This window comes from Haemaphysalis longicornis, unplaced genomic scaffold (genome assembly GCF_048455015.1).
Source record: "Haemaphysalis longicornis isolate Haplotype H1 unplaced genomic scaffold, Haemaphysalis longicornis Haplotype H1 scaffold_5, whole genome shotgun sequence".
Taxonomy (NCBI): Eukaryota; Metazoa; Arthropoda; class Arachnida; order Ixodida; family Ixodidae; genus Haemaphysalis; species Haemaphysalis longicornis.
Window position 1 is genome coordinate 30,609,481 of NW_027526385.1, and position 27,426 is coordinate 30,636,906.

The window sequence follows — 27,426 nt, forward strand, 5'->3', positions numbered from 1 at the left end:
ATCCTCGCTGGCTGATACACCCTAAATATATCATTACCCGAGTGCCCAACCAGCGCTACAAAAGGCATGTACTTTTTGTAGGTATTAAAAGATGTAACAACATTAACAAAGCACGGTACACTGTGTAAAGCTGTGACTCATCAACAGGTGTCCGAGGAGGTAGTAGAGGTGGACTTGGCGGAGAATGAGGGAGACGCCTACCTTGCGGAGCGCACATTGAACGATGAGGTGGTTTTTCCAGCTGCCGCTTACATAGTGCTAGCTTGGAAAAGCTTGGCCTCACATTGTGCGAAGCCATTTGACCAAGTGCCAGTCATCTTCGAGGATATAACCATTCACCGAGACATCGTGTTACCGAAGAGTGGTGAGTGAATGATTAATGATTCGATGGCAACCTGGCATAAGCAGTCTATCCATGCACGCGGAATGCATCTCTCGACAGCTCCGAACCGAAAGCGGATATTGCATCTCGCAATAAAAGATGTTACGTCCTTTCTTTGTCCGGTATATTCGGCATTAGGGCGTAGAGCGCCTACGAAAGGCCATTAAGGCCCGCTCGACGAAGCAAGCGAGTTATTCCAAACACGACTGAAGCTAAATCACCGCATTTCCATAATTACTTTCGGTAGCCATGTACATGCCTTCGGTGTCCGTAGTTTAGTGAGTGCCAAATGCTTGAAATGGCGTCGGAAAGCTTTTTCTTGGCGCAGCATCTAGAGTAGCACTTGGTGAATGCCAAAACTACATGACATTTGGCTGGTTTTACAGTTCTCTGTTAACGGTATTTCTAATTGACGTATGCGTTTTTACTTTCCTTTGTTACAATTTTCTGTCTATTTTATTTCTGTTTCTTTCACACCAAAAGATACGTACCACTGTTACCGCGCCCCACCTAATATTTATGCCTCGAAGATTTAGTGTCAGAAACACACATACACACGCACGCACACACCCGCCCACGCCCAAGTAATAATGAAAAGGACGGAAGCAACAATAACTCTGCAATACAGGGTGTGCATGCGAAGTGTATCTAGAGGAGTGATAATCAGTGTGTGCCTTAAGGACTACTAAGAAAAGCCTCAACCTGATGACTTTTGGAGAGACTACTACAACCGTGCTCGTGTTTGTACAACTCTCATGTGATGCTATGCATCATATCACTATATGTGTATATGTGTTCCTCATATACTGCCTTAGATTATCATGCAGGCCTCGGTAAGTGCATAAAAGTGCCACTAGATTGTAATTTTACTGAAGTTTCCGGCAGAAATGAGGCTGTCGCGGAGATTATAGCTAGCATTTACCAAATCAAGATAGTTATTTCGGGTTACGTATATGGGCGTGGTATGACAAATTGAAATGGCAAACAAGCACTAAAAGTCATTGTATTCTACTCAGTAAAGCTTGGTTGGCTTGTTACGTGAATTATGTTGAAGAAAAATTATGAATGCCGCTAAGAGTACCATTTGTTCGACCTGCTTTTGTATGACTGGTGATAGCTTCACCACTGGCCCCTACCCAGTTTTACCTCACTTCCAACTGAACTACTGAAGTTCAGGAATATAAATATTTGGGCATAACTTTAACAAATAATTTAAGCTTGAACTCACATGTTATAACGTTTCTTCCTCTTACTTTAGTAAATTATGTTTACTTCGGCATAAGCTTCGACACGCTCCAACTAATGTTGAACTTCTTGCATACACAACGCTAATTAGACCTAAACTCGAGTATGCTTGGCTGTTTGAGACCCTCATACATCAAAGAATATTGACTTATTATTAAGATCCAAATGTGAGCTATTCGGTTTGTTTATTCAAAATTTCATCGCACAGATTCGGTTTCTGAGCTCATGCGTAACAACGGAATTCCAACCTTGCAGTCCACAAGACAGTTTCTCCGCCTTAAATTATTGTATTCACTTTATCACCGCAAACGTGCTTTAGATTGTAGTTCTTTCTTGAAACCCCTTGCCACTCGCCGTACTCGTCATTCCCATTCTCTGTTCTTAACCCCAATGTTCGCTTCTACCAATCTGTTTAAATTTTCTTTTTTTCCCCGCACAATTAATGATTGGAACAACGCACCCGAAAATTGTCTAAACTCTCTTGGTTCATTAAAAGCAAATGTTTAGTTGTGCCTTTGTAGTTGCGCCAAGCGTTCACTGTTTTATACTCCAGTTCTTGTTTCTTTTTGCTTTTTACTGTTTGTATTAACGTTTGGTTTATATTGTTATTACATTATGCCCCTCCTTCTTGGGCCTCCATCGCCTGCTGTATGTTCTTAAATAAATAAATAAATAAATAAAAAAATAAATAAATACATAAATAAATATAATGTCTCCTGCCTAAAATACACGCCTTTAGTGGCGGCCAATAAAGGGTTCTTTGAGTGGCGGCGTATGCGTCTCTTCTCGTGTTTTTGCGGAGCAAATGACATCGCAGGCTGACTGCGGAACAGAAGTTGTGGTTTTTCTACGAAAGTTGTGCTTGGTTCTTGAAGCTGGATGAGAAGGACTTCTCCAACACACAACTGGTGTGTAACCGAAAACAAAAACAGATCAATTTATACAGGGTGTTGCGACGATAACTGGAACACTTTAAAAATTTTTCCTGAGCGATCCGCCGCTCTGTTTGCGCTCAAACTTCACACAAAGGTCGCATTTTGTGGTCTATTTTGTTTGACACCGGGAACAACAACGGTACTTACCTGTTTATTCTGAAAATAAATAAAAACGATTTTCGCCTATGGGAAAATGGCCGCTGATTTGGACGTGCGAGCCAGCGCAAGTTGATGTTGGAACGACGGAACCACCTGCAGAGTGAAACGCATGTTTGGGATTCACGTACGGAGCCAAATGGTGCAGCAGACGATCAGAAAATGCACCTAGAAATGAGCTAACAGACGATCAGAAAACCCGGTTTTCGGGCTCGCACGTCCAAATCGCCGCCATTTTCCCATAGGCGAAAATCGTTTTTATTTATTTTCAGAATAAACAGGTAACTACCGTTGTTGTTCCCGGTGTCAAACAAAATAGACCACAAAATGCGACCTTTGTGTGAAGTTTGGGCGCGAACAGAGCGGCCGATCGCTCAGGAAAAAATTTTAAAGTGTTCCAGTTATCGTCGCAACACACTGTATGTTTACACCGAGTCAAACATAAAGAGAAAGCGTCAAGTACACTGGTTGTCGATAAGGCACCGACATTACAATGCAGAAGAGCGTCATATCTCTGATGCGACAGCCATGCAGCCAATATTCTGTGCGGGAAACAAACATAAAACGTGTTTTTTTTCTCACAGGGAGCGTCCGGTTGCAGGTGAACGTCATGCGCGAGTCAGGACTGTTTCAAGTGAAAAAAGATGACCTAGTTGCAGCCAGTGGTCACATCCGCAGTGCGGAGGAAGAATCGAAGCTGCTTAGCGTGGGGCCTGCTTTCGACAATGAAGGTGCAATACAATACGAGCTGGGCGCCGAGGACATCTACAAGGAACTAAGACTGCGGGGCTCCGAACACAAGGGGGTGTTTCGAGGCATTCTAAAAAGTGACATTCAGAGTAAGTATTTTTTTGTGTAGCTCGCCTGTGCACATCTATTCAAACGTTACCAATTGCGTGGCCACTGGAAATATTAAAACATGCTTTCCCTGACAACTGTCAAAAAGAAACTTTGATAGCGCGATATTTATTTTACTAATAAAAAAGTTAATTTTACGTTGTCATGGTATAAACCAGCGCAGCCACCGCCTATGTGTGCAGTATATGTTTCATTTTGTTTTTTTAAACGGCCCATGTGACCTAAAAATACGTCTCCACCCGCAAACCATTGGCACCAAATACTGTACCAAAGCATTAAAGCCGATAGAATACTTAGTTTATGTTCTTACAATGACTGCATCCAGAAGAACTGCGAGCTGGGCGTGTTGGTACATGTTCATAGTGGGAAAAGCGCTACAGCGACAAGGAGAAGTGAGTACACGGGACAAAGCGCTTTGTCCCGTGTACTCACTTGTCCTTGTCGCTGTAGCGCTTTTCCCACCATGACTGCATCCACTTCAGCAATTGTAATTATGTAACAAATATCCCTTGAAGAGCCAGGTCTTACAAAGGTGGCAATTTCTGCTTTATATTTTGGTAACAACACCACGGAGAGCAGTTTTTGGCTCTTCTTTGATACTAGAAATTCTGGGGATGAGGTACGGGAAAAATCTGAGGATTATATTTTTGGTATGTTTATACTTGCTAAATGCAAAAGGCCGATGCAAAGGAATGTGAAAACAAAGTTTTTTTCTATTTTAAGGACAAACGCATTTCGTTTGTTTGTTTATCAAGAATAAGCTAAAAAGTGTGCTCTTCGACAACGTCTGGACGGCATCAATTCAGCAGTTTTCGTAGAGAAATTTTCTTAAACGCATCGATTATTTTTGCGAGAACTTGTGTAAGCTGTAGTTATGAAGAGCAGATATCTCAGCTCTTTTGAACGGCTACGTGAGCCAGATATCAGGGCGATATTGTAGTGCGCCTATTTTTGATGTAACGACCTTCTTCTTCTCTAGCGTCGGTGGTCACCATATATGTTCCTCGAAAGTTGCTACGTGACTAATCAGCATCATTATATAAACGTTTTCTAGTTCAACATGGTAAGCTCAAGTGGGAGGACAACTGGGTGACATTTCTCGACTCCATGCTCCAGTTCGTTTCCCTAACCAACCATCTGCGCACATCGACGCTGCCAACCAAGATCGAATTCTGCTGCATAGACCCAAAGGCCCAAGCAGGTGTCACTGCCAACGTGGGACACGCTGGTCAGTGATCCACAGTTTTGTTTCACACTTTTGAAGGAGTGTTTAGTATGGGGTAGAAAACAAAACCTTGAAGCTTTTTTAAAAACAGGAAACAGCTGTATGTGTTAAGCTAACGTCTGGTTCACATGTTGGAGCTACCGTACCGATGTGGCTGCCTGGAAATTTGCATCGCTGGCCCTCATAAAACAATGTTGTCTGTGTGTTGGTTAGGTGCAAAAGTATATTGCCCAGCTTTCACGAGGTAAAAATACAAAGAATAACATTGTTGTGTCAATACCCTACCGAAGTGTTCCTTAAATACAGAATTATGGGAATACAAAACTTTCACTTTTGCTGATACACATCCGGAATAGGAACAAAAATCATCATGCTTGCCGTAAATAGCCTACTCAGGCCCACCACAGGGCAAAGGCCTCTCCCATTAACTTCCAACCGCTCCTGTCTTGCACCGCTCGAGTCCATATATCAGCACACGACATGTGTCCGTAACACATAATAATAAAGTGCATATGGCGATCAAAATGTTGACTGCGTTTTATCTCTGTACGATCACCACAAACGCCAAAGCATGTTCCGAATGGGTTATGCATATAAGGAGTATTATACAGAAAACATACGGAAAATATATTGTGCCGTATTTCGCGCTTCAATTAAGACAGAAACAAAAAAAAACAATGTCAGACATTTTTATTCTGACAAATCATTTGATTCGTTCCTTTTTGGAAATATTATCTGCATTTGTACGCGTGGCTGCCTAATAATCCGCATAAATTCCGTATTCTCATAATTCCGTATATACGGAACTTTTCACGCGGGTAGATGCTCTAAATCAAGAAAAGATAGACTTTTTTACCTAAAGAATTTTTTTCCTGGAAAAATATTTTCTCGAAAATTCGTCCATACCCATTATGGACAAGTGATTAGAGCGTTGGTTTAGCCACTGCAATAAAAAGTGGGCCTGTATCTAAGAGCTGTGCAAAAACGGCGGCGCACGTGGGAATAGGTAGTCAGTACTTATTATTCCTTCTCCATTTTCTGTCCACACAGGCGTAGACGTGGTGTACGAACGCTGCCTCCAAACATGCACAGCCGGCGGAGTCGTCATGCGGAGTGTCACATACAGCCCCGTTCCACGTTGGAGTGACCCACAGAAGCCACTCCTAGAAGAGTATCGCTTCGTTCCTTACCTCGACAGTAATGCGGACAAGTTACAACGGCAGGCCTGCGTGGAACTGTACGTTCAAATGTGCTCTGACATCACACAGCGCATTCTTAGCCGTTGCTATCCGAACGGCACGCATCCACGTAATCAACTTACTGAGCTCCATGACATTTCCGATAAACCTCTGGACTGCATCTCTGAGCAACCCGCTGAGAATCATGGCCTCCTGCGAACTCTGATCACTGTTCTCAATTCCCCGAGCGACTCACCATCTTCGCTGGCAAGCTGCATTCAGTCAGCTCAAGCATATCACAAAAAAGGTCTCGAAGCTGACTTGCTGAACACAGCCCTTTTCGGCGAAGACCCTTTAAGGAACCTGATAGACATTGTGAATGAAAACACGTTCGCCAACAAAATAAGTATCTTGGAGCTTGCGTTTGAGAAAGACGGCTTGTTGCTGGCACCGTGGGTGTTTTCGGCGTTGTCCATTTTCAGCACAGGACGGAAGACAGAGTATACTATAGCCCACACGTTTCCAGACTGCCTAGTCACGGAGGAACTTTGCGAAGGCATGAAGATAGTGAACACTAGAGCAGTCTTTTCCACGGGAGGTGAACTCGCCGAAGCTGATTTGGTCGTCGCAAGAATACACACCGGTGACTTCACAGAGTTCAACTCTTTGCCAAAGAAACTGTCATCATACTGCAGGACAAATGCGTTTGTACTGGTCGCCATGCGCACGGAGCTGACTCCTGCAGAACTGTTCCTCAAAACAGCTAGCGAAACGCCCTTCAAAATTTTCACATGTGAAGATGTAAAGGCGGAGTTCGAAAAGAACGGATTTCGACTGGTCGCGCATAAGTCGAACACTTGGTCATCCCTTCTGCTGTTCCGAAATTGCAATTCCCCAGTGGAACCAGCCAATCAAGAAATAGTCACGGTGAAACGCTCTGATCTTGACTGGGTCGACGCACTCAAGGAAAGCGCCCTGAAATGCCAACGTGCGCAACCCGGCAAAAATCTATGGCTTCTCGCGGAAGGCCCCGGGATCAGTGGAATCATCGGTCTTGCAAAATGCCTTTTCCAGGAGAGTGTCGGGAGGCACATCAGGTAGGCTTTTACAGAACCTATTATGCCTTCATTTTATTCGTTCACACAATTCAAATCTATCCTTAAAAAACCACACTTGGTAGTGTGGCCGCTGTTAGGTATAAATGCTTCGCCAACATAATCCACAGCTTTTTGGAAACTTTTATATATGCCTTGGACGCCTTTTTTCTCTTTCTTGGTACCGAAATAGTTCCGCTAATCCTATTTGGTAGCACCATTTCGAGAATAAGAAAGAAAACCTTTTTTGCTTTCGTAATATCAAAGTCTACTTCCACTTTTTGTCAAAAATAAAGCTACGAATGTTTCCAACAACGGCTGAAAATTTATGGACACTGGAAGGCCATGGGAACACAATCAATGAACAGACCTAAAAAAATTCTAATTGGGCTGGCCATGTAGCTAGATGAAATGACAACCGTTCAACCACCCTGGTATCAAAGGAATTACCTAGGATCCAGTCTGGAAGAAGGGGACGGAATTCTGTTCGATGGAGGAACAAAATAGGAATATATGAAGGCAAAGAATGTAGTATGGCCGCGCAGAATAGGGGTGTCTGGAGGTCAATGTTATAGGTATTCGTCCTGTGGTGGACCTAAACCATTTCATGATGATGATCACAGAGGAAGCAGAAATTACACAGTTCGACTGCAAAACCTCCCAACCCTTCATTGTTTTTCCCATTGCCCGCCGGCACTCTGGCCGCCTTTACGCGTCACACAGTAGAGATTCCCGTGATTGGTCAAATTTCTCCCCCATCACTGTAACACAAGCCTCTTCCCTCTTTTGCCTGCTCTTTATAGGCGAGGAGAAGCTGCACTAGTTATAGCTGCCAGCAGCATGTCTGTGGGTGATGATGCTCACCCCTCATAATTTTTTTTACTTCGTATATTGCAATACGCTTTCTTGCAAACACGTCTGCACATCGAAGGAAACATTTTGTATTTGGTGTTGGAATTTCGGAGCTCTTTCGGTGTCGTAGCACTAAACATTCAAACTCGTCATCGATTAGTGATCTGCAGCAAATCAATAACATTCAGCTTAGGATGGGGGATAATAATGAGTGTCCTTGCGATATTCAATATCTCATATAGCCACACGGCTAAGTTAACTCTTGTGGGAGGGGAATACGCAAGCTCTATAGAGCCACACCGTATCTGTTCCAGTACTGTTTATGGATCGTGGTTACGGGCTATTCAGTCATCCTACCATGCGGTGACCTGTCATGGGGCAGGCAAACAAACCACCATTATTACAGTGTGTACAAGAGTGCATTGGGAGACAGGTATTTTGCGAGCGCAATGTTTTTTGCCGTCACAGACTGGAAAGCACGCTGGTACCATGAAGCCACAATTTTTTTTAAGTGTAGGGCAGTTTACGGGCTCGCCGTGTCGTCGATGCTCGCTCGCTGTAACGCTTTAATGTCGAGCGACTACCGGATTCAGCAAGCGCAGCGACATAACGTACCCATGTAGAGCCCCACGGCGTACTCTGACGGTGTCCTACGCAGGCTTCGAAAACTGAATGGTTTATATAGTCATAACCATTAAAAACTCCTGAAGCACCGGCGCTTACCATACATCTCGCCGTTTTTTAGCGCAAAGAAAACTGCAGGTACATTTGAGGCAGAACCTGTGTATATAACGGGCAGCCATTTAGTTAAGAACGACCGTTGGGTTGGTTTGTACGATAGTTAGCGAAAAACGTAACTGCAAAAAACGACGCGTTCCAAACTGCGCAGTAAGGCGCTGGCACGAGCGGGATGAAAGTACAAAAAGAACACAAGTCCTGCTCGCGCTGTTTCAGGCAGGAGGCGCGCGAGCACTGCGAAGCCGAAAAATTTTATTGTATTCGACAAACCTCCGTTCAATTAATCAAGACTGGAGTGGGACAAGGGGGCGAAGAGCGTGATGGGTGGTAGCAGTTTGCAGATAACGGCGCCGCAGCCCATTATGGCGAATAACGGCGCTCCACCTCCGACAGATTTCACGTTAAGTGGAACGGTTTTAATTTCTTTTATTTTTACAGGTAATTTTTTGAGCTACAAGTCTTTATTAAATTAATGCAGGAGGCAATAGCTACACCTGTGCTATGAAGCACGCCGTTTCAGTGAGCTTCGAAGGTATTTTAACAAGGGAAGTTTAGTAGTACCCATTTTGATCAAATTACATCACACTTGGTGTATGAGGCTGGATGTTTGGAAAAGAACTACTATGGCATGGTTGCGAGCGGCACTTTTTGTGGAGCTTCACAAGGCTATGGGTTGGGGTACTGACCTTACAAGTTCATCAACCTTCTATTCCTCTTTCAAAAAAAAAAAAAAACCAAACTGCACGCAAATTGACGGGGACAAGAACACAGGAAGACAGCAGAAGGGCAGACTCGCAACTAGTTTATTATTGCCAACATCAAAGCCTTAAATGCCCAAGCGCCCAATCGACACGCCCCACATGCGCCACAGTTCTCGGCGGCTGTCACGCATGTCAGAGTTTTTTTTTTTGCACGTGCGGCTGAGTGCGCCGAGAACTGAGACGCATGTGGGGCGTGTCGACTGGGCGCTTGGGCATTTAAGGCTTTGATGTTGGCAATAATAAACTAGTTGCGAATCTGCCCGTCTGCTGTCTTCCTGTGTTCTTGTCCTCGTTAATTTGCGCGCAGATTGGTTTTTTGAGGTACATCATTACCAACTCGCCCAACTTTCAACCCTTTTACTATCCCTGTTTGTGCAGGCGCTGCTAACGACGTTAAGCAATGCTTTTGCGGCCGGGACGCGTTTGGAAACTGTACTTTCAGTTGCAAATATAGTGTAAACATTTGCCCAGGTTGGCAAAGCGTGTTGTTGGGATTGGTGGTTTTACACATTTAAGCCCATAACTGCACACACTGACGGGACAGTAAAAAAAAAAGCCCGACAGGGCGAACGGTGACTAGAGTGCGCTCGCCTTGTCGCTCATTTTTTCTGTGCCGCCCTTGCAGGCAGTTCTGCGAGTAGCTTTTCCCAGATACTCTGCCGGGCGTTTCGTCGTAAAACGCGGCATCCCCTCATCTTCGTCCGTCAGTGATTCTGTTGCTTCCAGGTGCGTGTTGGATGCAAGCCACTGCGCATCCGACAAAGTTTTGAACTTCAGCCCAAGCAACCCGGAATACATAGACATCTTGGAAAAAGATCTCGTCATGAACGTGTACTGTGATGGACAGTGGGGATCCTATAGGCACATCACAACGCAGTCCCGTAAGGCTATTCGACCGTCCTCACAATCCATTATGCGATTAGTTTTCTCGGTTTAAGAAGAAACGCCAGGCATGTGGTTGCCTAAACCATATCGAGCGTTTGTATAAGTGAAAGAATCTTGCAGGTATGGGCAAAAGAGGAATGAAGAATAGCCATTTAACATTTTTATAAAGAATTGCTTGCACCGCCTCTCCCTTGATTTCAAATACCTATAATTTCTGCGCTGTTAGATAATGCATAAAAATTTTGCCAAGCTTAAGGTAGCCTTCTACCGAAATGCCACTCTTACCTGGTAAAAGACCTAGCGAATAATACTTCCATTTGAAAATCTCACAGAGGCGTACCAGACACGACAAATTGCGTGAAGATAACGTAGCGTATCCACACGGTTTCGGGGGCATAAAAACAACACTGAGAACCAATTTTTTCTACGCTCAGCGGGTAGGATGTGGCTATCTTTTATTGAAGCAATGAGCAATATTGTGCTCAGAAGTGCCTAACACTACTTTATTGCCAAAAACTTTCTCGGACAACATTCATAAGCTCCCGTAGTGTTTGCAAAAATTGCTACTTTAGAGAGCTGCAGAGTTGTCCTTCGGTACATGCGGAAATGTTTCTGACAAGGAGCGAACAAAGCACTAGAACAACTTCAGCAAAAGTTTAAGTGTGTGGACACCAGCAACCGTATTTAGACGGGAAAACAGGAATCCCTGGTGCTTGGCGCTTTTGTCGAATAGGGAACACAACGTTTCACGTTTTTTCATTTCCAACCCTACCTTTGGTGCTTTTGATCATACGTGCCAGCAGAGGTCCCCGCTGAACTAATTGATGCCCCTGGCACTCCTTGTATATTTTGTCCCGCGTGCTGTGGCAAGAGAATCTGTCCTCAAACCACACATTGTTAACGCAGGCGCGTTCCTTGCTTTTAAATAAAAGGTAGTGATTGCGAAGATTTTGGTGCGTTTAAGGCGAATAGGCTTTCGTCAAAGTTAATTTTGTGTTAACGTTCCGTTTCTTGTGCTACGCTCTCGGTTGTGTTTTCAAATAATGTTTACAATACGTGTTCACCTCTTGTGCACAATTAGTTTTGTTGCGGTTAATTTCTTCACTAAGTTCTTTTTCTTACGCTGCCTCCGAGAATATTGTTAAAATTGGCAATGCCCTTCGGAACAAAAACATTTTCATTCTAGCCCCAACCCGCTAAAAAATCGCAGTGCCGGTGGCTCGTACAAATGGGGACAAACTTTATTCAGTCTTGACATCAGTGACGTTGTGTTTCACACGAAGAACTACATAACAGTATTGAGGGTATCGACATCAATCTATTAGCCGTTCTGTATTACCAGTTAATCCAACATCCCGGGTGCAATGTTTTCCCTTATATTAAGTACATGCAATGTTAAGTATATGCGGGGAAAAAATTCAGCTCATTTTTAGCACTCCTCATATAGGATGTTAACCCTCAGCGACACTGCCGGTTTTGTTCTGACTTTATCTGAGAAATTCTAAACATACTACTTTGTAACAACACTTTGCGTATTTTCTAACATAATGCGTATTTTTTAACATAATGCTGGTGTTTAATCATAAACACCAAAGTGGTTCAACATTTACGCATTACGAAAAGTTTCGTCAAAGAAATTCTTATGTGATAGCGTATGTTGTGTAATTATTAGGCAATCCGTAGAACGGCTTAACTTTTGGAAATGAAGTAATTCAAGCATTCAATAATGGATCTTCACAAATTTGCGACCAACTAGTTCCTCTCGCACGCGAACTTCTGGCCCGGTCAGGTAGGCGCGCCTTGCTCAGGCTTCAGAAGTTTGCGCCGCGACTCTTTTTCCACGTCAACATTACACCATGCTTGGAGCATTGAAAAAAACTGTACAGGCAATCTTCACGATACTAGTTCAGTAATACATTAGCTTCCGGATTAAGTTGTATATACCGGACATTACAGATGGTGCACTGAAGACCACGCAGTTCGCGTACGCGAAAATGGCTCCCGGTGACCTTGCAAGTGTACAGTGGTACGAGTCGTCGCTACCGTACAAATTCCCATCTACGGCACAGAGCGAAGAGCGAGTGCTGTGCAGTGTGTACTACGCCGCACTCAATCTTCGAGATATGATTGAAACCAGCATACCCCAGCAGGACCCTTTGCCCGGTGAGTTGAAACATATATGTCTTGTGAAGACGCCCTTCTTGCGATTGCTCATTTCTTTTAACAAAAATAATGGTCAGTGTAAGGTAGCAGCCCATTCGTTCGTTCCTTTTTTTGCCAGGGTGCAATTACACTAGCAGGGCTTGCTATATTCCAGCACACGAGGTTCTCTCCCATCAAACCAAGACAAGAAAAACTCCTAAGCTGTTGAAACACCCTTTGATGAATCACTCGATTACGAAATTAAAAGTAGTGTAAGCAGCAGGTGAAACAAATCGCGGATATTTGGGCTTCACTGTATCTGCCCTGCGCCGTAAGACTTGTAAAATTTTAGGGCAAGGTTGTAAAGTTAACAACATCTAATGAAAGTTCGACGTGGCGTTTGTTTAGGTAGATTTTCGCAACTGATTGACCTTACCTCTATCTGCGGGACGATGAAGCTTACACCAGAGTGTTTTGCTGCATTTGAATATGTAAAATATGCACTTCTAAGACAGAGACTGAATATTTCTCTTAGTACAGCAATGCTGTTTACGTTGGAAGTTGCTCGCAGAAGTTTAGCGCACAGTTATGCCAGCCACAGAAAGCACCAAAACCAACAGTTTTGCCTAGAACCAATCACCAATCATCAACCAGTGGTCGCTCCTATATATACGTCGAGTGGCACTCTTTCACCTTCTTTTTTGGCCGGACGGTCGCATCGAGCACAAACAGACCAAAATGTTTCTGTTTAGGTGGCTTAAGAGCGATTATTGTTATAACAAGAATTCCAACTGTTCTTTCCTTCAGGAAACATGGCCACTTCAGACTGCCTTCTTGGGATGGAGTTCTCGGGCCGTGACCCATCGGGACGCCGAGTCATGGGTCTGGTGGCATCAGAGGCCATGGCAACTGCAGTGGTGGCCGACGTGGACTTTCTCTGGGAAGTTCCTACGGCCTGGAGTCTTCAAGAGGCATCCAGTGTTCCAGTTGCCTACTCTACGGCCTACTTCGCTTTGCTTGATCGGGGCACCATGCGCCCTAGCGAGTCCATTCTTGTTCATGGAGGCACCTGCGATGTCGGCCAGGCAGCCATTTCCATCGCATTGTCCATGGGGTGCACCGTGTTCACAACTGTTGGTGAGTGGCAACAATCGATGATTGAAAAACAATGCAGGAAATAAATTTTAGCACTCCGTCAACAATGCCCGGTTTTGCATGTCTTACTGTAGTCGGCTTAATTCCTTCGTATTACGGCACACGTAAATCCTCTGCAAAAATGGTTAATATATTTTTTATTGTTATAAAAAATACGAACAACACGACACCTGAGAGGGTATTTTTTACCCCCCTCGAAGCCTAGTTTTATCTACGCAGTCAGTATTTTTCTGTGATACTGTTACTGTTCTTAGTGGGCCCATTCCTAAAAAATGTCAGGTGCTTTTAGAAGTGTAAGTGATGGGGCTTTCTGCTAGAACCTAGACTTTTTTTCTCTGCCTTCCAAAGGTAGGCACCTTGTTCGTGACACTAATCTGACAGGAGCAAAACATGTTCCCGAAACCAGTTTAGTCCTGCAAACTCACTATTTCCCTCCTTGGCAATTCTTTTAGGTACTTCGGAGGAGCACCATTTCCTAAAGTGCCGATTCCCAGAGCTGAAGGAGTGCCACATCGTAAACTCAAAAGAGGTGTCATTCGAAAGGCACGTTCTTCTACACACGGAAGGCCGGGGTGAATGAGCAAAGATATTTCACAAGCTTGCGGCGCCGAATTCTGAAAAGGCGGAAACAAATACCAGAAAACTGTGTAGATGTGGCACGCCTGCAAAGTGAGAATTTTGGTGAAACTCCTCGTTATTTCAAATTGACTACGTCCGACGTCTGCGGCCGTTTGCGTACGTAAAGTTATAAACTTGAAACGCAAATCTGGTGGGAAGCTCCTCTATACCAGAAGACTTCAAAATATTGCAAAAATTCGCACGCACAGGAGTGTAGATACCGAAGACGACGTATTCTTTTGAATCCAAAGTGACGTGACAGCGGCTCGGTACTGCATCTTGCATTGGTGATTACTCAGCATGAACTGACATTTCATCACTGCTTATTGGGGGACCTTTTAGTCCAAGTCAAAATCTGTGTATATGATTATGATAGCTGCTTTGGTTCAAAGGCGTAAATTTTGCTAGGCCTACGTTATTGTAAAGATGCTTCCTTTGCTCTCTCGGTATCTGTTGCTCAAGGCTCTCAAAACAGTTTTTGTTCGTTCTACTACCTAGCAGGTCCCATGGGTCGCGAGCAATTTTTAAAACATGTACATACAGCCGCCTAATTAGGTCTACGAGGAAGAATTTCCAACGTCGTTTTAACATTATAGAAGGATTCGATCGTGACGCCCATCCCAACACGAACACGGCAGCGGATTCCCGGTATAGCACATCACGATTTATTTTAATTTTTTCCTTCGTGTAGGGTAGATAAGCGTATGTGTCGGCCACGTATGTCCTTTGAGCTAGAAGCGAATGACCACTTTAACCCGGCCAGAACAGGTTTTCTGTATACCGAACAGGGGTACACACGATGGACTGCTTCCCATGTGGTGCGAAAACAACTTGGGGCCACGACACCCGCAACAACTTATTTGCCGTCCATTTTGCCAACGCCAGTCATACCAGTCAGTCACAGGTTAAATCTAATTCAACCTTTTGTGCAAAAGCGCACATTCGCCATGCGGCTATCTCGAAAGCTTAGCTGATCACTCCCAGGCATAGTACGGACCAACAAATCAGGTACAAACTCGAGTCAGCGCTCTAATTTACCTTTGCAATAACGGTGCTTGCCAGCCGGTTCGATGCTATGACGGACGTGAAATTCAGAATCGCCTACCGCACAGACCACGTACTACATTACCAGCCTTGACAAATATGCGCTTTGACAGCGAAGCTTATCAACAAATCGTAATTTTTCGTGTCCGAAGTTAAAAATACCAAGAAATTTCCGAGCAGGCGCACGTGAGAGCGCTCCTCGCGATGACTGACCAGCGTCCCGTGCGCACGTTTGTCAATCCAAGTATACCCACTCAGAGACATTGGCCAAGATAGGCCAAAACAAATATAGCTTGAACCGCAAACGTGGCAACACTTGCTCGGAACGAGAAAGACTCCTCATAGCGTAGTACGCGCCCCTAAGATGATGTGCAATGACTATCACTTCCAAAAAATTAAGGACGCTAACACTTATAGAAACAATGGTGAAATAGAGGTCGTTGCGGAAGCGACGAAGAAGGAAGTCGGCTGCAATCGTGAACTTCAACCTTCCTGATTTCAAGTCTTACGCTTTAGTGTGAGCTTGCTTCATTTTTAGACTTATTAAAACCATTTAAAAATTGAGCTGTGGGTATTTCCTGTGATTTCTTATCACGAAGGACTATTTGAAATCAAGTTAGCTTATAAGTTACCACACGCCTTTTGTTAAGTGCTCCAACCTGTCTCAGGCGTAAAAAGTGCTACGGCCGGAGAGCACGTCCTCTGCACTTGTGTCTAGCTGCTTCAGTCATAACCACCATTTCGCTTGCCTAATACTACTGAGAAAGTTCAATGCGGCGGTCTACCTTTTAAGGCTGCATCTTACCGGTACCGGTACTCACCTACGGGGCAGAAACTTGGAGGCTCACTAAGAGGGTTCAACTTAAATTGACAACGACTCAGCGGGCAATGGAGCGTAAAATGATAGGTGTAACATTAAGGGACAAGAAGAGAGCGGAGTGGGTCAGGGAACAAACACGTGTTAAGGACATATTAGTAGAGATTAAGAAGAAGAAATGGACGTGGGCAGGGCATGTAATGCGAAGGCAAGATAACCGCTGGTCATTAAGGGTAACAGAGTGGATCCCTAGAGAAGGCAAGCGTTGCAGGGGGCGGCAGAAAGTTAGATGGGCAGATGAGATTAAGAAGTTTGCGGGGATAAACTGGTCACAGTTGGCACAGGACCGAGGTAATTGGAGAATAATGGGAGAGGCCTTTGCCCTGCCGTGGGCGTAGATAGGCTGATGATGATGATGATGACCTTTTAAGTAAACTCAAATGGGCAAATAGGCGTCCCACAAAAGTTGGTTAATGACTATGTCTTTCTAAGCAGTTAAACTCAATTTTACCATTAGAAATAACCATATCTATTTGCTAGAATTGTCGCTAATCGGGCAGTAATGAACCGCGCATATTTTCAACTTTTTAATTCACCCGAGTAAAAAAGTGCTGTATTTTAAATATGCCATTTTATTTTGCGGCGTGGTTGAGGCGTAAATTATTTAGCTAGTAGGAATGTCCCACTTGGTTAGCGACGGGCCAGGAGTAATATAAAGATTGTTGCATGTGGTCAACCAGGACTTCAGTGTACTTCTAATTTGGCTCAGTATAGCATCGGTTAAAATTTGTTATCGGTAAAATTTGTTACCGGGATTGTTACCGGTGCTCTCATCATTTTATGCTCACACAAATTATCCCCCTTCAAAATACCAGGCGTGAACATCGTGCTAAACTGCGGTACGAAAGAAAGCTTCCAAGGTGCCTTGCGCTGCGTCTCACCGCAAGGCCGGTTCCTGGACATCAACCCCTCCGACGGCATACGCGAGGACGTCTCACTTAGAAAGTCTGCACTTCTCAAAAACATTACATATCACGGTATCTCGCTCAACTGTCTCTTCGGGGACAACACCACTGTGGCTGCGGTCAGAAGCCGCGTTTCGCAACACGTCCGACATGGCATTGCCTTCGGAGCCGTTCGGCCCCTGGACACCTATCTCTTCGATAGGGATCAAGCCTCTGATGCCTTCCACTTCATGGCTTCTGGAAAGCACATCGGCAAAGTGGTTCTTGAGGTATGTGTACATCAACCTGTTGACAATCGATACAATTTCGCTAGGATCTTACTGATCCGCCGTTTTCCTTTTAAACTGAACTGTCTTCATCATATCTCCTAAAACAGCGCTGTGTTTTTTTCTTACAATCACCATTGCATTCCTAGCCCTTTCACTGCCGGGTTTTTTTTCTGACTGCTCCTCACCTCCTGCCGGGTATTTTTTAATGTTGGTTCAGTGGAAATTTCTTGCCAGTAATGCACCATTATTCAGGATTATCCTATTCAAATAAGAAAGGCTTACTAATTGCATATAATTACCACAATATAACAAAATGATCTTCTAAGTTGGATGTACAGCCGTTTAGAAAACCTTCTTGGTGTGGAACTCTTCGGTGGCATTTTTCGCTGTCGTCGCATGACGGGTCACTTACCTGAGCTGCTTCATTGTTACCACTTTCATCTGAGTCGGCATTAATCAGCAGTTCTTGAATTGCTTCGTCCGTCAAAGCGCGGACGCACGTCGCGCGCTGACTGCCCATGGCTGCTGCGCTCTGCCGATACCAAGCGACGCCGGTGTAAAAACGTGCGCTCCAACTGTTGTCTAAAATTTATTTTACAAGTTCTATGTGTTTAGGTGACCTGTCCGTAGATGGCGGGACATGAACGCAATTTTGTTTTCGCACGAGTTGTCTCGGGAGTGGCAAGAGCTAGTTTAAAAAGCAACACGAGTATTCTCCTGAGTAGCAGGGGCTGCGCGTGGGTGTTTTCACGAGTTATCTCGGTAATGGCAGTTAAAGGGCTAGAGGCTGCATAATATCGGCTCACAAGAATGGCTAGGAATGCAACAGGAATATACTCTACCACTTACGCAGTGCTTACGGCGGAATGCAAAAAGGAGTTGGCACGGTACACAACAGCCTCGTTTTATGCCTGCCCTGCTTCCGGGCACTGGTAAGAGCGGTAGCGACCAAAAAAATTCAAATTTGGCGCCCTTGGAAGACCGCCGCATAGTCTCTACAATGGCAGAAAGAGGGCGCCAGGAGTCCGCTAGAAGTAGGAGTTCCTGTATAAACATCCCCCTCGCGAGGGGCGCGATGAAATGCAGAGCATTTCCGGGGGCGCACGACGTTAAGTAGTTTGCGTTACGTTAATGTTGTTGCACTTGTGGCAACTGCTGACGAGAGAGCGCTCGTCCGCAGTAATTTGAATGAGTCAACGATATAAGGCGCGTTAGTAGCGTCCCATTCTGTGTCGGCTTTGTGGCGCAGTGGGTAGAGTACCATGTACATTGCATTCCGCCCGCAGGGTCGAGGGATCGAAACCTGGCGCCGGATAGTATTTTCTTTTTTATATAGTAGGGACAACGACGGTGCGGACTACGCACGTCAACGCGGGTGACATCGTGAGTTACTGAAATGCTCTGCATTTAAAAGTTTGGGTTCGAACTACGTTGGTGACCTGCGCACGGTAGCTGTAACTGGAGGAGATCGGGCTGGTGGCCTTGAAGAAACCGGGAGCTTTTCCTGTCAGCGGATTGCTAATATATTGTGAACCGCTGCACAGATGCCCAGCATCACACTTTCACAAAATAGGCAAGTCTTAACGAAGATGAAGTTTGGTAGGGGATGACAGCGCGCTGAAAACTGGCCTCCGTGTTACAAGCATTATTTTTAATGATGATGTAGGTAACATGCTCGGACGAAAGGCCACGGTCACATGTTTGCCGCGAGGAGCGGGTTCATGGGCATGACGACGCAGGCAATTTAAACCGCCCGTAAAGTTGTAGCGGCAAGCGATAGATGGGAACACCTTGTGTTCCGTGCAACTTAACGTTAAGTTGCGCCGAACACAAGATCTCAAACTCCACCAGATCTTGAACTCCTCTTTTCAACCTTTTCTAGTGTTAACTTAGGGTGTTTACTGTGGTTGATTTTTTAAATTAAAGGTTTTGTCGAGTTCTGTTACTGAAGTTATAGCTTTCGATCACTTTTCAACCCTTTTTTTCAACAAAATATTGTTCTGAAGGAAAAATAAATAAACAATTGCCATTACAGAGACTTTCGAACAGCCGGTTCCATCAAATACTAACCAGAAAATAATAAATGCACAGTTTTTCTTGTGATGCGTTCACAGACAAAGAGATATCGGGTCCGTTTATTACCGAGCTCAGCATGATGATTTCGCTCCTGCTGAGACAGAATACGATTACAGCTTCATTGGTTCGTGTTATGTCACAAGCAAGATATCATTCTGTGTACAGTAGGAGGCTCAAACAAAGCTTCATAATACCCGGTATCCTTCGAGATGTTGGAATTAAAATGGTCACCATGATGTAATTGTTATTCTGCATTTTACCCACTGTGAAAACTGCTCTGTTTAGAATACTGCCAATTAGGCTATCCGCAAATTGGTTACTTTTCTGCATCGGCCCCGGCACTTCTCTGGGATTGTGGTTTTAACTGATACACCCCACTCTAGACTGCAGCATGTTGACAGCTGCACAATGCGCATTTCACATCATTGTTGTAACACCCTCGGCGTTTTTTCTCTGGGGCAAGCTTTTCAACAATTAGCAAACAGGAAGCACCAAAACCCACTCTAAGATTTTAAAGACGAAGCAAATGAAGGCACCGAAGCAAAGGTGTTGAAATACCAGCCTTGAACTAGGCGAAAAGTTTCCTCAATATTAAAAGGTCGAAACGTTTTTACCGACGTGCCACGGTTGTTTGCGGTAATCAGAAGCACGGGCGTCTCTCTCTAAAGTTAAGCGAAGATGTTATCATAAAACAAACAACCACTGCAAATTTATGTTCCTTAGAACACTTAGTCCAGCTATCTACTTTGGGTGTAAGTTAGCCAAATACTGCTTTGTATTTAATGTGACAAATACAAAGCTGTTAACGTAGCTTTAACGCAAAAGTAAGTAAGAAGAAAATCGGAGAAAGGTCGGCAGGAAACTTTGGAGTAGACAATAGCAACAGTCGGGGAGAGGCAGGGGTGGAATATGCGGAGAAAAATGAGCTCTGGTTGATGAACACATTCGTCTACAAATGAAAGAAAAGCAAATTCACATAAAAATGTCCTGATGGTTCAACAAAATACGAAATCGACTTCATTTTATTTTACGTGACAACCCAGGTATTGGGCAGGACGTAACGAAAGGCCTTCCTAATGAAATGGTAATTAGTTTATGACTTGATAATATTGGTTCTAAATTTTCGAACTTTTTGTTAAATAGTCCTTCGCGTTTTGTGTTCTGTACTCTATATTGCTAAAACTTCAGTGTGTCAGCAATATATGAAGATGTATTGCTGAAACACGATATATATATATATATATATATATATATATATATATATATATATATATATATATATATATATATATATATATATATATATATATATATATATATATATATATATATATATATATAAAATTATAGTTGGTATCTTTTGAATTGCTGTTTGTTAATGCGTTTTTCACCTCATCCTTTGTATCTGCTTTTGTGAAGTGTACAAAAGTTTCAGTTTTTTTTTTTATGTATCCCCTGCAACGCCTTCCTTATTTGATGCTAGCAGTGTTAATAAATAAAAAATAAATAATAATGTCATAACTAAATAAATACATAAATAAAATAAATAACATGTCTGGCGAAGGCATTCGCAGGGGTCTGTTTCAACAAGCCTATTAAGCTTCTTTAACAGCCATACTGCATTCTCACGAGATATTCTGTGAAATGGCATATTTTCGTAGATACGCCAGGAGGAAAGCGACCGCAAAGCTGTTCCAGCATCGCCGCTGAGTGTGGAGGCTGTGGGGCACACCTGGTTTTACGAGTGCAAGTCCTACATCATCATGGGGGGCCTGGGCGGCTTCGGTTTGGAGCTCGCTGACTGGATGGTGTCAAGAGGATGCCGCAACCTTGTGCTGTGCTCGCGGTCTGGTGTGCGAAGTGCATACCAGCGACTTTGTCTGCACCGTTGGGAGCGCGCTGGCGCCAAAGTCTTGGTCAGCACAACCGACGCATCGACGGAGCGAGGTGCCAAGGAAGTCATTGAAAAAGCCATGGCTCTAGGAACGGTCGGCGGGGTTTTCAACCTCGCGGTGGTAAGTGAAAAAAAAAACAAAACAGAAAGAGCTAAGAAATGTGTTGCTCAAAGTCAGCTTTTAGAGAAAAAGAAGAAGAAGAAACTTCAATGAGAAAAAGTAAATTATGACGTGGCTTCCGAATCCGGAAGACCATGGGCCATCTTGGCGCTCGCCGCTAGGTCAACCAAGATAATCTGGTCGTCGAGGCTCGAGCTGGATAACGTGCTCTTCCACTGCACACGGGGAGGGTTGGTGAATGGGGGGAAGGTTTGGGGTTTCAGTCGCACTCGCAGACGATGTGATAGAGTGTGCCTGAATTGCCGCAAAACGCGCGCTACTGAGAGAATTGTGTAGGAAATAGATGATTTTGTTGTACTGGATTTGAGAACGTGTTTGTTTGAATTCGTTGTAATGTGTTTTCGTGGGGTTTACACAAACTGGGTTGAGCGGGGGGAAAGCCCCCCCCCCCCCCCCTGGTAATGCCATAGTGGCGCTGTAGGTAGCGAATAAATAAATAAATAAATTGTTCTAGCTGGAGAATATCGTCGTACGCATGTACCAACATGCAGCGCCACAAAAGAGTTGATGCGTCGTGCTTTACAAAGGGCTCGAGTTTGCTTACGCGTTGTGGTGTAGACGAAATCGCCCCTCATAGAAAAGGTGAACTGCCGCTTCACAGCACGTCACGTGATCGCTTATGTATTTTTGTATAAAACTGCTATTGGAAAAAAAGTAACGTACTGTCCCCCTTTTCTAGCAATAGCGGGGAGCGCAGTCTCATTATTAGGTGGGCTTCAGCAGGTCTAATTAGTGCGGTGCCTGACCTTGGGAAGAAAATGGAAACTTCGGTAGGTAACATGATCGAGCACTAGATGCCTCATCCCCGGAATTTAGTTGTGCTGTTGAACTGGCGCGAGCATATTCCGCTGAAAGTCCTGGGTTATCTATAAAGGAGAAATCTTGCTCCATGGGAGTGATACACAAACGATACACTATTCCTCTATGACTTCATCGGTGTTCTTGGCTTGACGTAATTACGTAAAGAATTTACATATCTCCACGTATTCATTATACTTTTATATTTACACACAAGTGTTTATTACACAGCCTAACGAATAACAGAAGACATGCACAGAGTGGAATATGTTTTCTACGAAGAACCCCAAGGCGAACGCCATCCTTATAACTAAATACTATTTCACGTGTGTTTCAGCCGAAAATTTGACGTTATAAACATGCACGTAGGTATTCCAGCAACTGTTTGTAACTTAACTTTCTTCTTCTTGATGTTCCCTGGGTTTTGTCTTCATGTATATTGTCACAGGTGGAGCAAACTTTTTACACGCGAGGGTGCTCCAGAATTCGTTTGTCAGCGGAACTGTTTACGCTTGTACTGTGTCTGTGTCTGTGCGGAACGTTAACAGGAAACCATGATCATCCGCGAAGGGGAGAGGGGAAAATGCTATGCCAAGAAGTGTGAGAGAAAGTGGCGAGGAGGAAAGGAGACCGCGAGATAGTGTTCAGGGCAGAGCACTTTTGGGGCTCGCCTTGTCGTTGTAGCTCGCTGTAACGCTCAGTGTCAGCGACTGCCAGAAACAGGCGGCGCAACGAGATGACGGACCCAATTAGAGCCCGTCGTACTCACCGTAGGGCATCCCGCAGAGGCTTCGAAAACCAAGTGGTTGATATAGTCTCAACCGTACGAAACTCCTGAACCGCAGGCGCTTAACATCTCCCCGTTGTTTAGCGTAAAGGAAACTGCAGGTACATTTGAGGCAAAATATACGTAATGAACCCGCAGCGCCCCCGTTGCTTTAGTTACGAACGCTCGTTGGGCTTGTTTTTACGATAGTTAGCGAAAAAAAAGCGGCAGTGCAATGCTGGCACGTGCCGAAAAAAAGGCAAGCATAAAAAGAACAAAACTCCCGCTGTCGCTGTTTCAGGCAGGGGGTGCGCGAGCCCTGCGGAGGCGGGAAATTTGAATTGCATTGGGTAGTTGCAGTGATCGGATAACGGCGCTACAGCGCATTATGACGAATCACTTCTCTGAACTTCCGACAGCTTTCACGTTGACAGCAACGGCTTTACTATTTCTCGAGGGCGCGCGTCCAAAAAAATGTGGTTAGGTAGCAACTGCGAATCGAACCCGCAGCCTTTACGCCGTGAAACCTGCAGCCGAACCACTGGACCACCCCAGAAGACTGAGGGGTACGCGGTGAGCTGCGGAGGGTAACCATAACATGTGCAGAAAAAAGTTGTGTTGGCACGCAGTGCTCAACATCTACACGAAAAAAGTCCAGATAGGAATGGAATTTACTCAAGTAAAAGGGGCAAGCGGGTTAATGTTGAAGAGGAAAAATTAAGTGACCCTAGCACTGAATTTAGGCGCCCATAGCGTGAAAAAAAAATTGCATACGTCCTTCTCAGGCCGTCTCATTGCGAGAGGGGAAGCCAAATTCGGCATCGGTTTGGTAGGTTGGAAAGAAATAAAGCAAGGAAGGAACGATACAAACAACAAAAATTAAATACATGAATAAACAATTAAAAGACCACCACCGCCTGCAACAGAAAAGCAGACCCAAAGGAGAAAACGCCCCCATCATCGGAATCAAAACTCTGTCCCCCGTTATATGAAACCGCCGTCTATCCGATTGAGCCTTCATCGCATTCCGGGCGCATACCATTTCCTGCGGGTTCATAGCGCGAGCTTTGGCTTGGACGGAGAAAGCTTCGCGTCTTTACCATCTTTCTCTTAGGAAAGGGGCAGACCTGAGAAATCCCAAGTTAAAGCTGCTGAAGACCACCAGCTCCTCGGCTTCCTCACTCGCGACATCTCAATGGCGAGGGTGGCCGAATTTTTAAATCTCTTCGCTGCATTCAGTGCACACATTCGTACGAATGAGTGCGTTATTTTTCTTCAAAAAACGTGTTTTGTGCGTGTCCACAGCAAAACATTTTCTCCTATATACTTACGCACTTACGAATCTAGCTCAATTCCTCGTTGTCAACATTTTTTCCAACTCTACGTTCCCTCCGTGGTTGACGGATGTCTAGCACAAAATGTAGTGCAATTTTGTCAAGAGCTAGCCCACTGCAAAAGTTTCTTACTAATCCTTCCTATATGAATTGTACGCACGTTCTGCGAGGAATGCACTTTTGTGTTCGATAAAATTGTGACCTATGTCTGGCTTATGCAAACAAACGTCCATACCCGATACGCCTTCTGCGATACATCGAGTGTGACATATGGAGTAGAGCGAGAACAGAGAGTCACACCAAACTGTTGAGCTAATAGGCCGCTCTGTAGTGTGAAAAATTTTTGTTCTCGCTATCGTAATCAGCGTTCCTAATTATTTCTTCCAGACAGTGATGAGCCGCTATTTTTTTGTTGTGTGCAGGTACTTCACGATGCGCTGCTGGAGAACCAGACTGTCGCAGCTTACAAGGCTGTTTGCCAACCTAAAGTAGACATCACTAAACGCCTTGACGAACTGACCCGAAGCCTTTGTCCGGAGATTGACTACTTCGTTATCTTCTCGTCGGTGGCTTCCGGTCGCGGAAACCGTGGTCAGACGAACTACGGCTACGCCAACTCTTTTATGGAACAGCTCTGCGAGCGTCGTGTCGCTGACGGGTTTCCTGGTGAGCCATAAATGTCTCATTTAAAAAGCCTGTGGTACGCTTTATACATTCGTTGACGTGAGCTTTATGTTGTGTTGGTGGTTAAACGTGGATAAAACACCAATATCAGTTTCTCTAATTTTAAAGCGACGCTTTCTTTGCCGAAAACACGTTGCAGAAAAGCCAACTTAGTCTGACGATAATGATGTCGGGGGGGAAGTCAAAGATGGTTTAAAAGCGAAGCTTTCTCTGTTCTAAATATAATGCCTTCGAAGTCAAAAGTCAAAGTCCAAAATAAATATTGTTACTACCGGAACGTCCTGCAAGAAAGCCAGCTCACACAATGGGGTTTCAGTAACGCACTTCAAGTGCCCATAAAACGCTTCCCATTGCTGCAATCAAACCTAAGTTTATAAAGCCAACGTCTATGCGATTCCGTCATTCCGCCGCGGCCGAAGCAGTTTAGATTTTGAACTTTGACTTTGGCTCAAGTTGTATGAGAGAAAGCTTCGCGTTGTAACCATTTTCTCCTAAGGAACAGCCTTGATTTCGTTTTTACTTTTGTAAAGAGAACGGCGAGTCTATGTAGGGTCCAATGACAGTGACATTGTACAATATTTTAATGGCTCGCCCTTCTCGAAGTCCCCGACACGCATTTGTCAAAAGCCGAGGCTATAATACTGAGCCTTTTCCTCTGCCATATCTGTGCATTATTTCGTGTTGCGGTGGTTTTTTTCTGCAGTGAGTAAATTCGATTTTTTTAAATTTGAGAGTTGCAATATATCAAAACTGCGCAATTTTTGTTCAAGCACTCGCCATCCAGTGGGGAGCCATTGCTGATGTCGGCGTCTTCTACGAGACTATGGGCGCAGCCGCCGCTGTTTGTGGTACGCGTCCCCAGCGAATAACTTCCTGCCTGGACGTGCTGGACAGGTTCCTAAGCCAGACGGTCCCAGTCGTGTCGAGCTTGATAAAGGCAGGCCAATCTCCAGTGTCCACCAGTCGCGGCCCTCAAGACCTTGTCAAGTCAATTGCACACATTATGGGTATGTGATAGTCGTATTTGTAAAGCGACGCTTGCAATTACTAACTGATGGCGTTGACGTCCGAGTAAAACCCACTGCAAAAAAGCGAACTATACGCAGAGGGTTTCACAAAGGCTACCCCAAGTATACACCACTTCGAAAAGCAAAAACGCCCGTGTGTACGAGATTTCGGCGCACGTTAAAGATCCCCAGGTGGTCAAAATTAATCCGGAGCCCTCCACTACGGCGCGCCTCATCGCCTACGTTGCGTCGGCGCGTTAAACCTTACAATCAATCAATCAAAGTATACACCACTTACCATAACAATGGGACGTCGCTTCACACCCACCTAACCTCTCGGAATACGAAAAAATATTTTGGCAATACGCACAGTTAGCAATAACGATGATGAATCCATTCTATAAGCAGGGTTTGACGTTGGATTCGGAATTCGGTGATGTGAGTTTTTCCTTTAGCTGAGTTGAATTGGACTTTGGCGTGTTGAAATTTCGACTATAAGAAAGTGAACTTCTGCTTTTACTTTGGCTCAGGTAGCAAGGGAAGAAGCTCCTCGTTTTAACCACCTTGCTATTCATAAAGGGGCTTTGACCTTTTGTCTGTCTTTTTTGTCTGCTTTTTTGCATAAGGCCCGTCAGAACTTTAAAAAGTCTGCCTTCATAAGAGCTTCAAAGTAGAAAACGCTTTTGATGTTTTCTTATACGGTGAACATGAACCAAATCAAAATATCAACCGAAAAAAATATGTTGGTGTGAAAATTACGAATACACTAAATTGGAATTCACATATCTCCGGATCAGCTCCGCCCAAACCTGGACTACTGACCGTAAAGTAAGAGGTGCGCCTCCTTAGGTTAAGTTAACGCGTACAAAACTATTGTTCGATCTACCTTAGAATATGCTAGTGCAATCTGGGACCCGCACTGCCAATATCAAATAAATAAACTGGAACATGTTCAGCAGCTAGCAGCAGGCTTATTTTTTTAATTTATGAGAGGAAGCAGTCAATAGCATCCCTGCTCACTGAGGTTAAACTCCCTCAAGTGGCAAATCTCCAAAAAATCGCGCGACAAATATTTTTCTATGAGCTTTAAACAATAAGCTCAATTTAAACCGTAACGTCTATTTGCATCCCCCAAGAAGAGTTTCGTCCCGAACCAATCACCCACACGATATTATACTCTGCACACCAAGAACTGACACATACAAAAATACTTTCTCTTGACTGAACGATTGTGAACTCGAACTGCGTTGCCGCAAATTTTTTGTTTTTTTGAAAATGCAGACACAGTGAAACCCTTTGTTGCTAAATTAAAAATGTTATTGTTTGATGTAGTTCCAGCTTCGGGACAGCCCGACATGGCTTACAGT

The 27,426-nt window shown here is 44.4% G+C and overlaps 2 protein-coding genes across 2 annotated transcripts in view; one reads left to right on the forward strand and one right to left on the reverse strand.

Moving 5' to 3' along the window:
* LOC144138025 (uncharacterized) overlaps positions 1-27,426 on the reverse strand; it is a 490,339-nt gene that overhangs the window by 118,435 nt on the left and 344,478 nt on the right. The window lies entirely within an intron of this gene.
* The window catches only part of LOC144138018 (fatty acid synthase-like), a 57,925-nt gene that overhangs the window by 27,537 nt on the left and 2,962 nt on the right, over positions 1-27,426 (forward strand). Inside the window, exons 13-24 of the mRNA XM_077670054.1 lie at positions 148-364; positions 3,303-3,557; positions 4,631-4,804; positions 5,852-7,076; positions 10,151-10,305; positions 12,266-12,472; positions 13,259-13,588; positions 14,059-14,178; positions 16,961-17,319; positions 21,057-21,410; positions 24,791-25,034; positions 25,823-26,059. Coding sequence (XP_077526180.1) covers positions 148-364; positions 3,303-3,557; positions 4,631-4,804; positions 5,852-7,076; positions 10,151-10,305; positions 12,266-12,472; positions 13,259-13,588; positions 14,059-14,178; positions 16,961-17,319; positions 21,057-21,410; positions 24,791-25,034; positions 25,823-26,059 — 3,877 coding nt within the window. The remainder of the gene's footprint in view (positions 1-147; positions 365-3,302; positions 3,558-4,630; positions 4,805-5,851; positions 7,077-10,150; positions 10,306-12,265; positions 12,473-13,258; positions 13,589-14,058; positions 14,179-16,960; positions 17,320-21,056; positions 21,411-24,790; positions 25,035-25,822; positions 26,060-27,426) is intronic.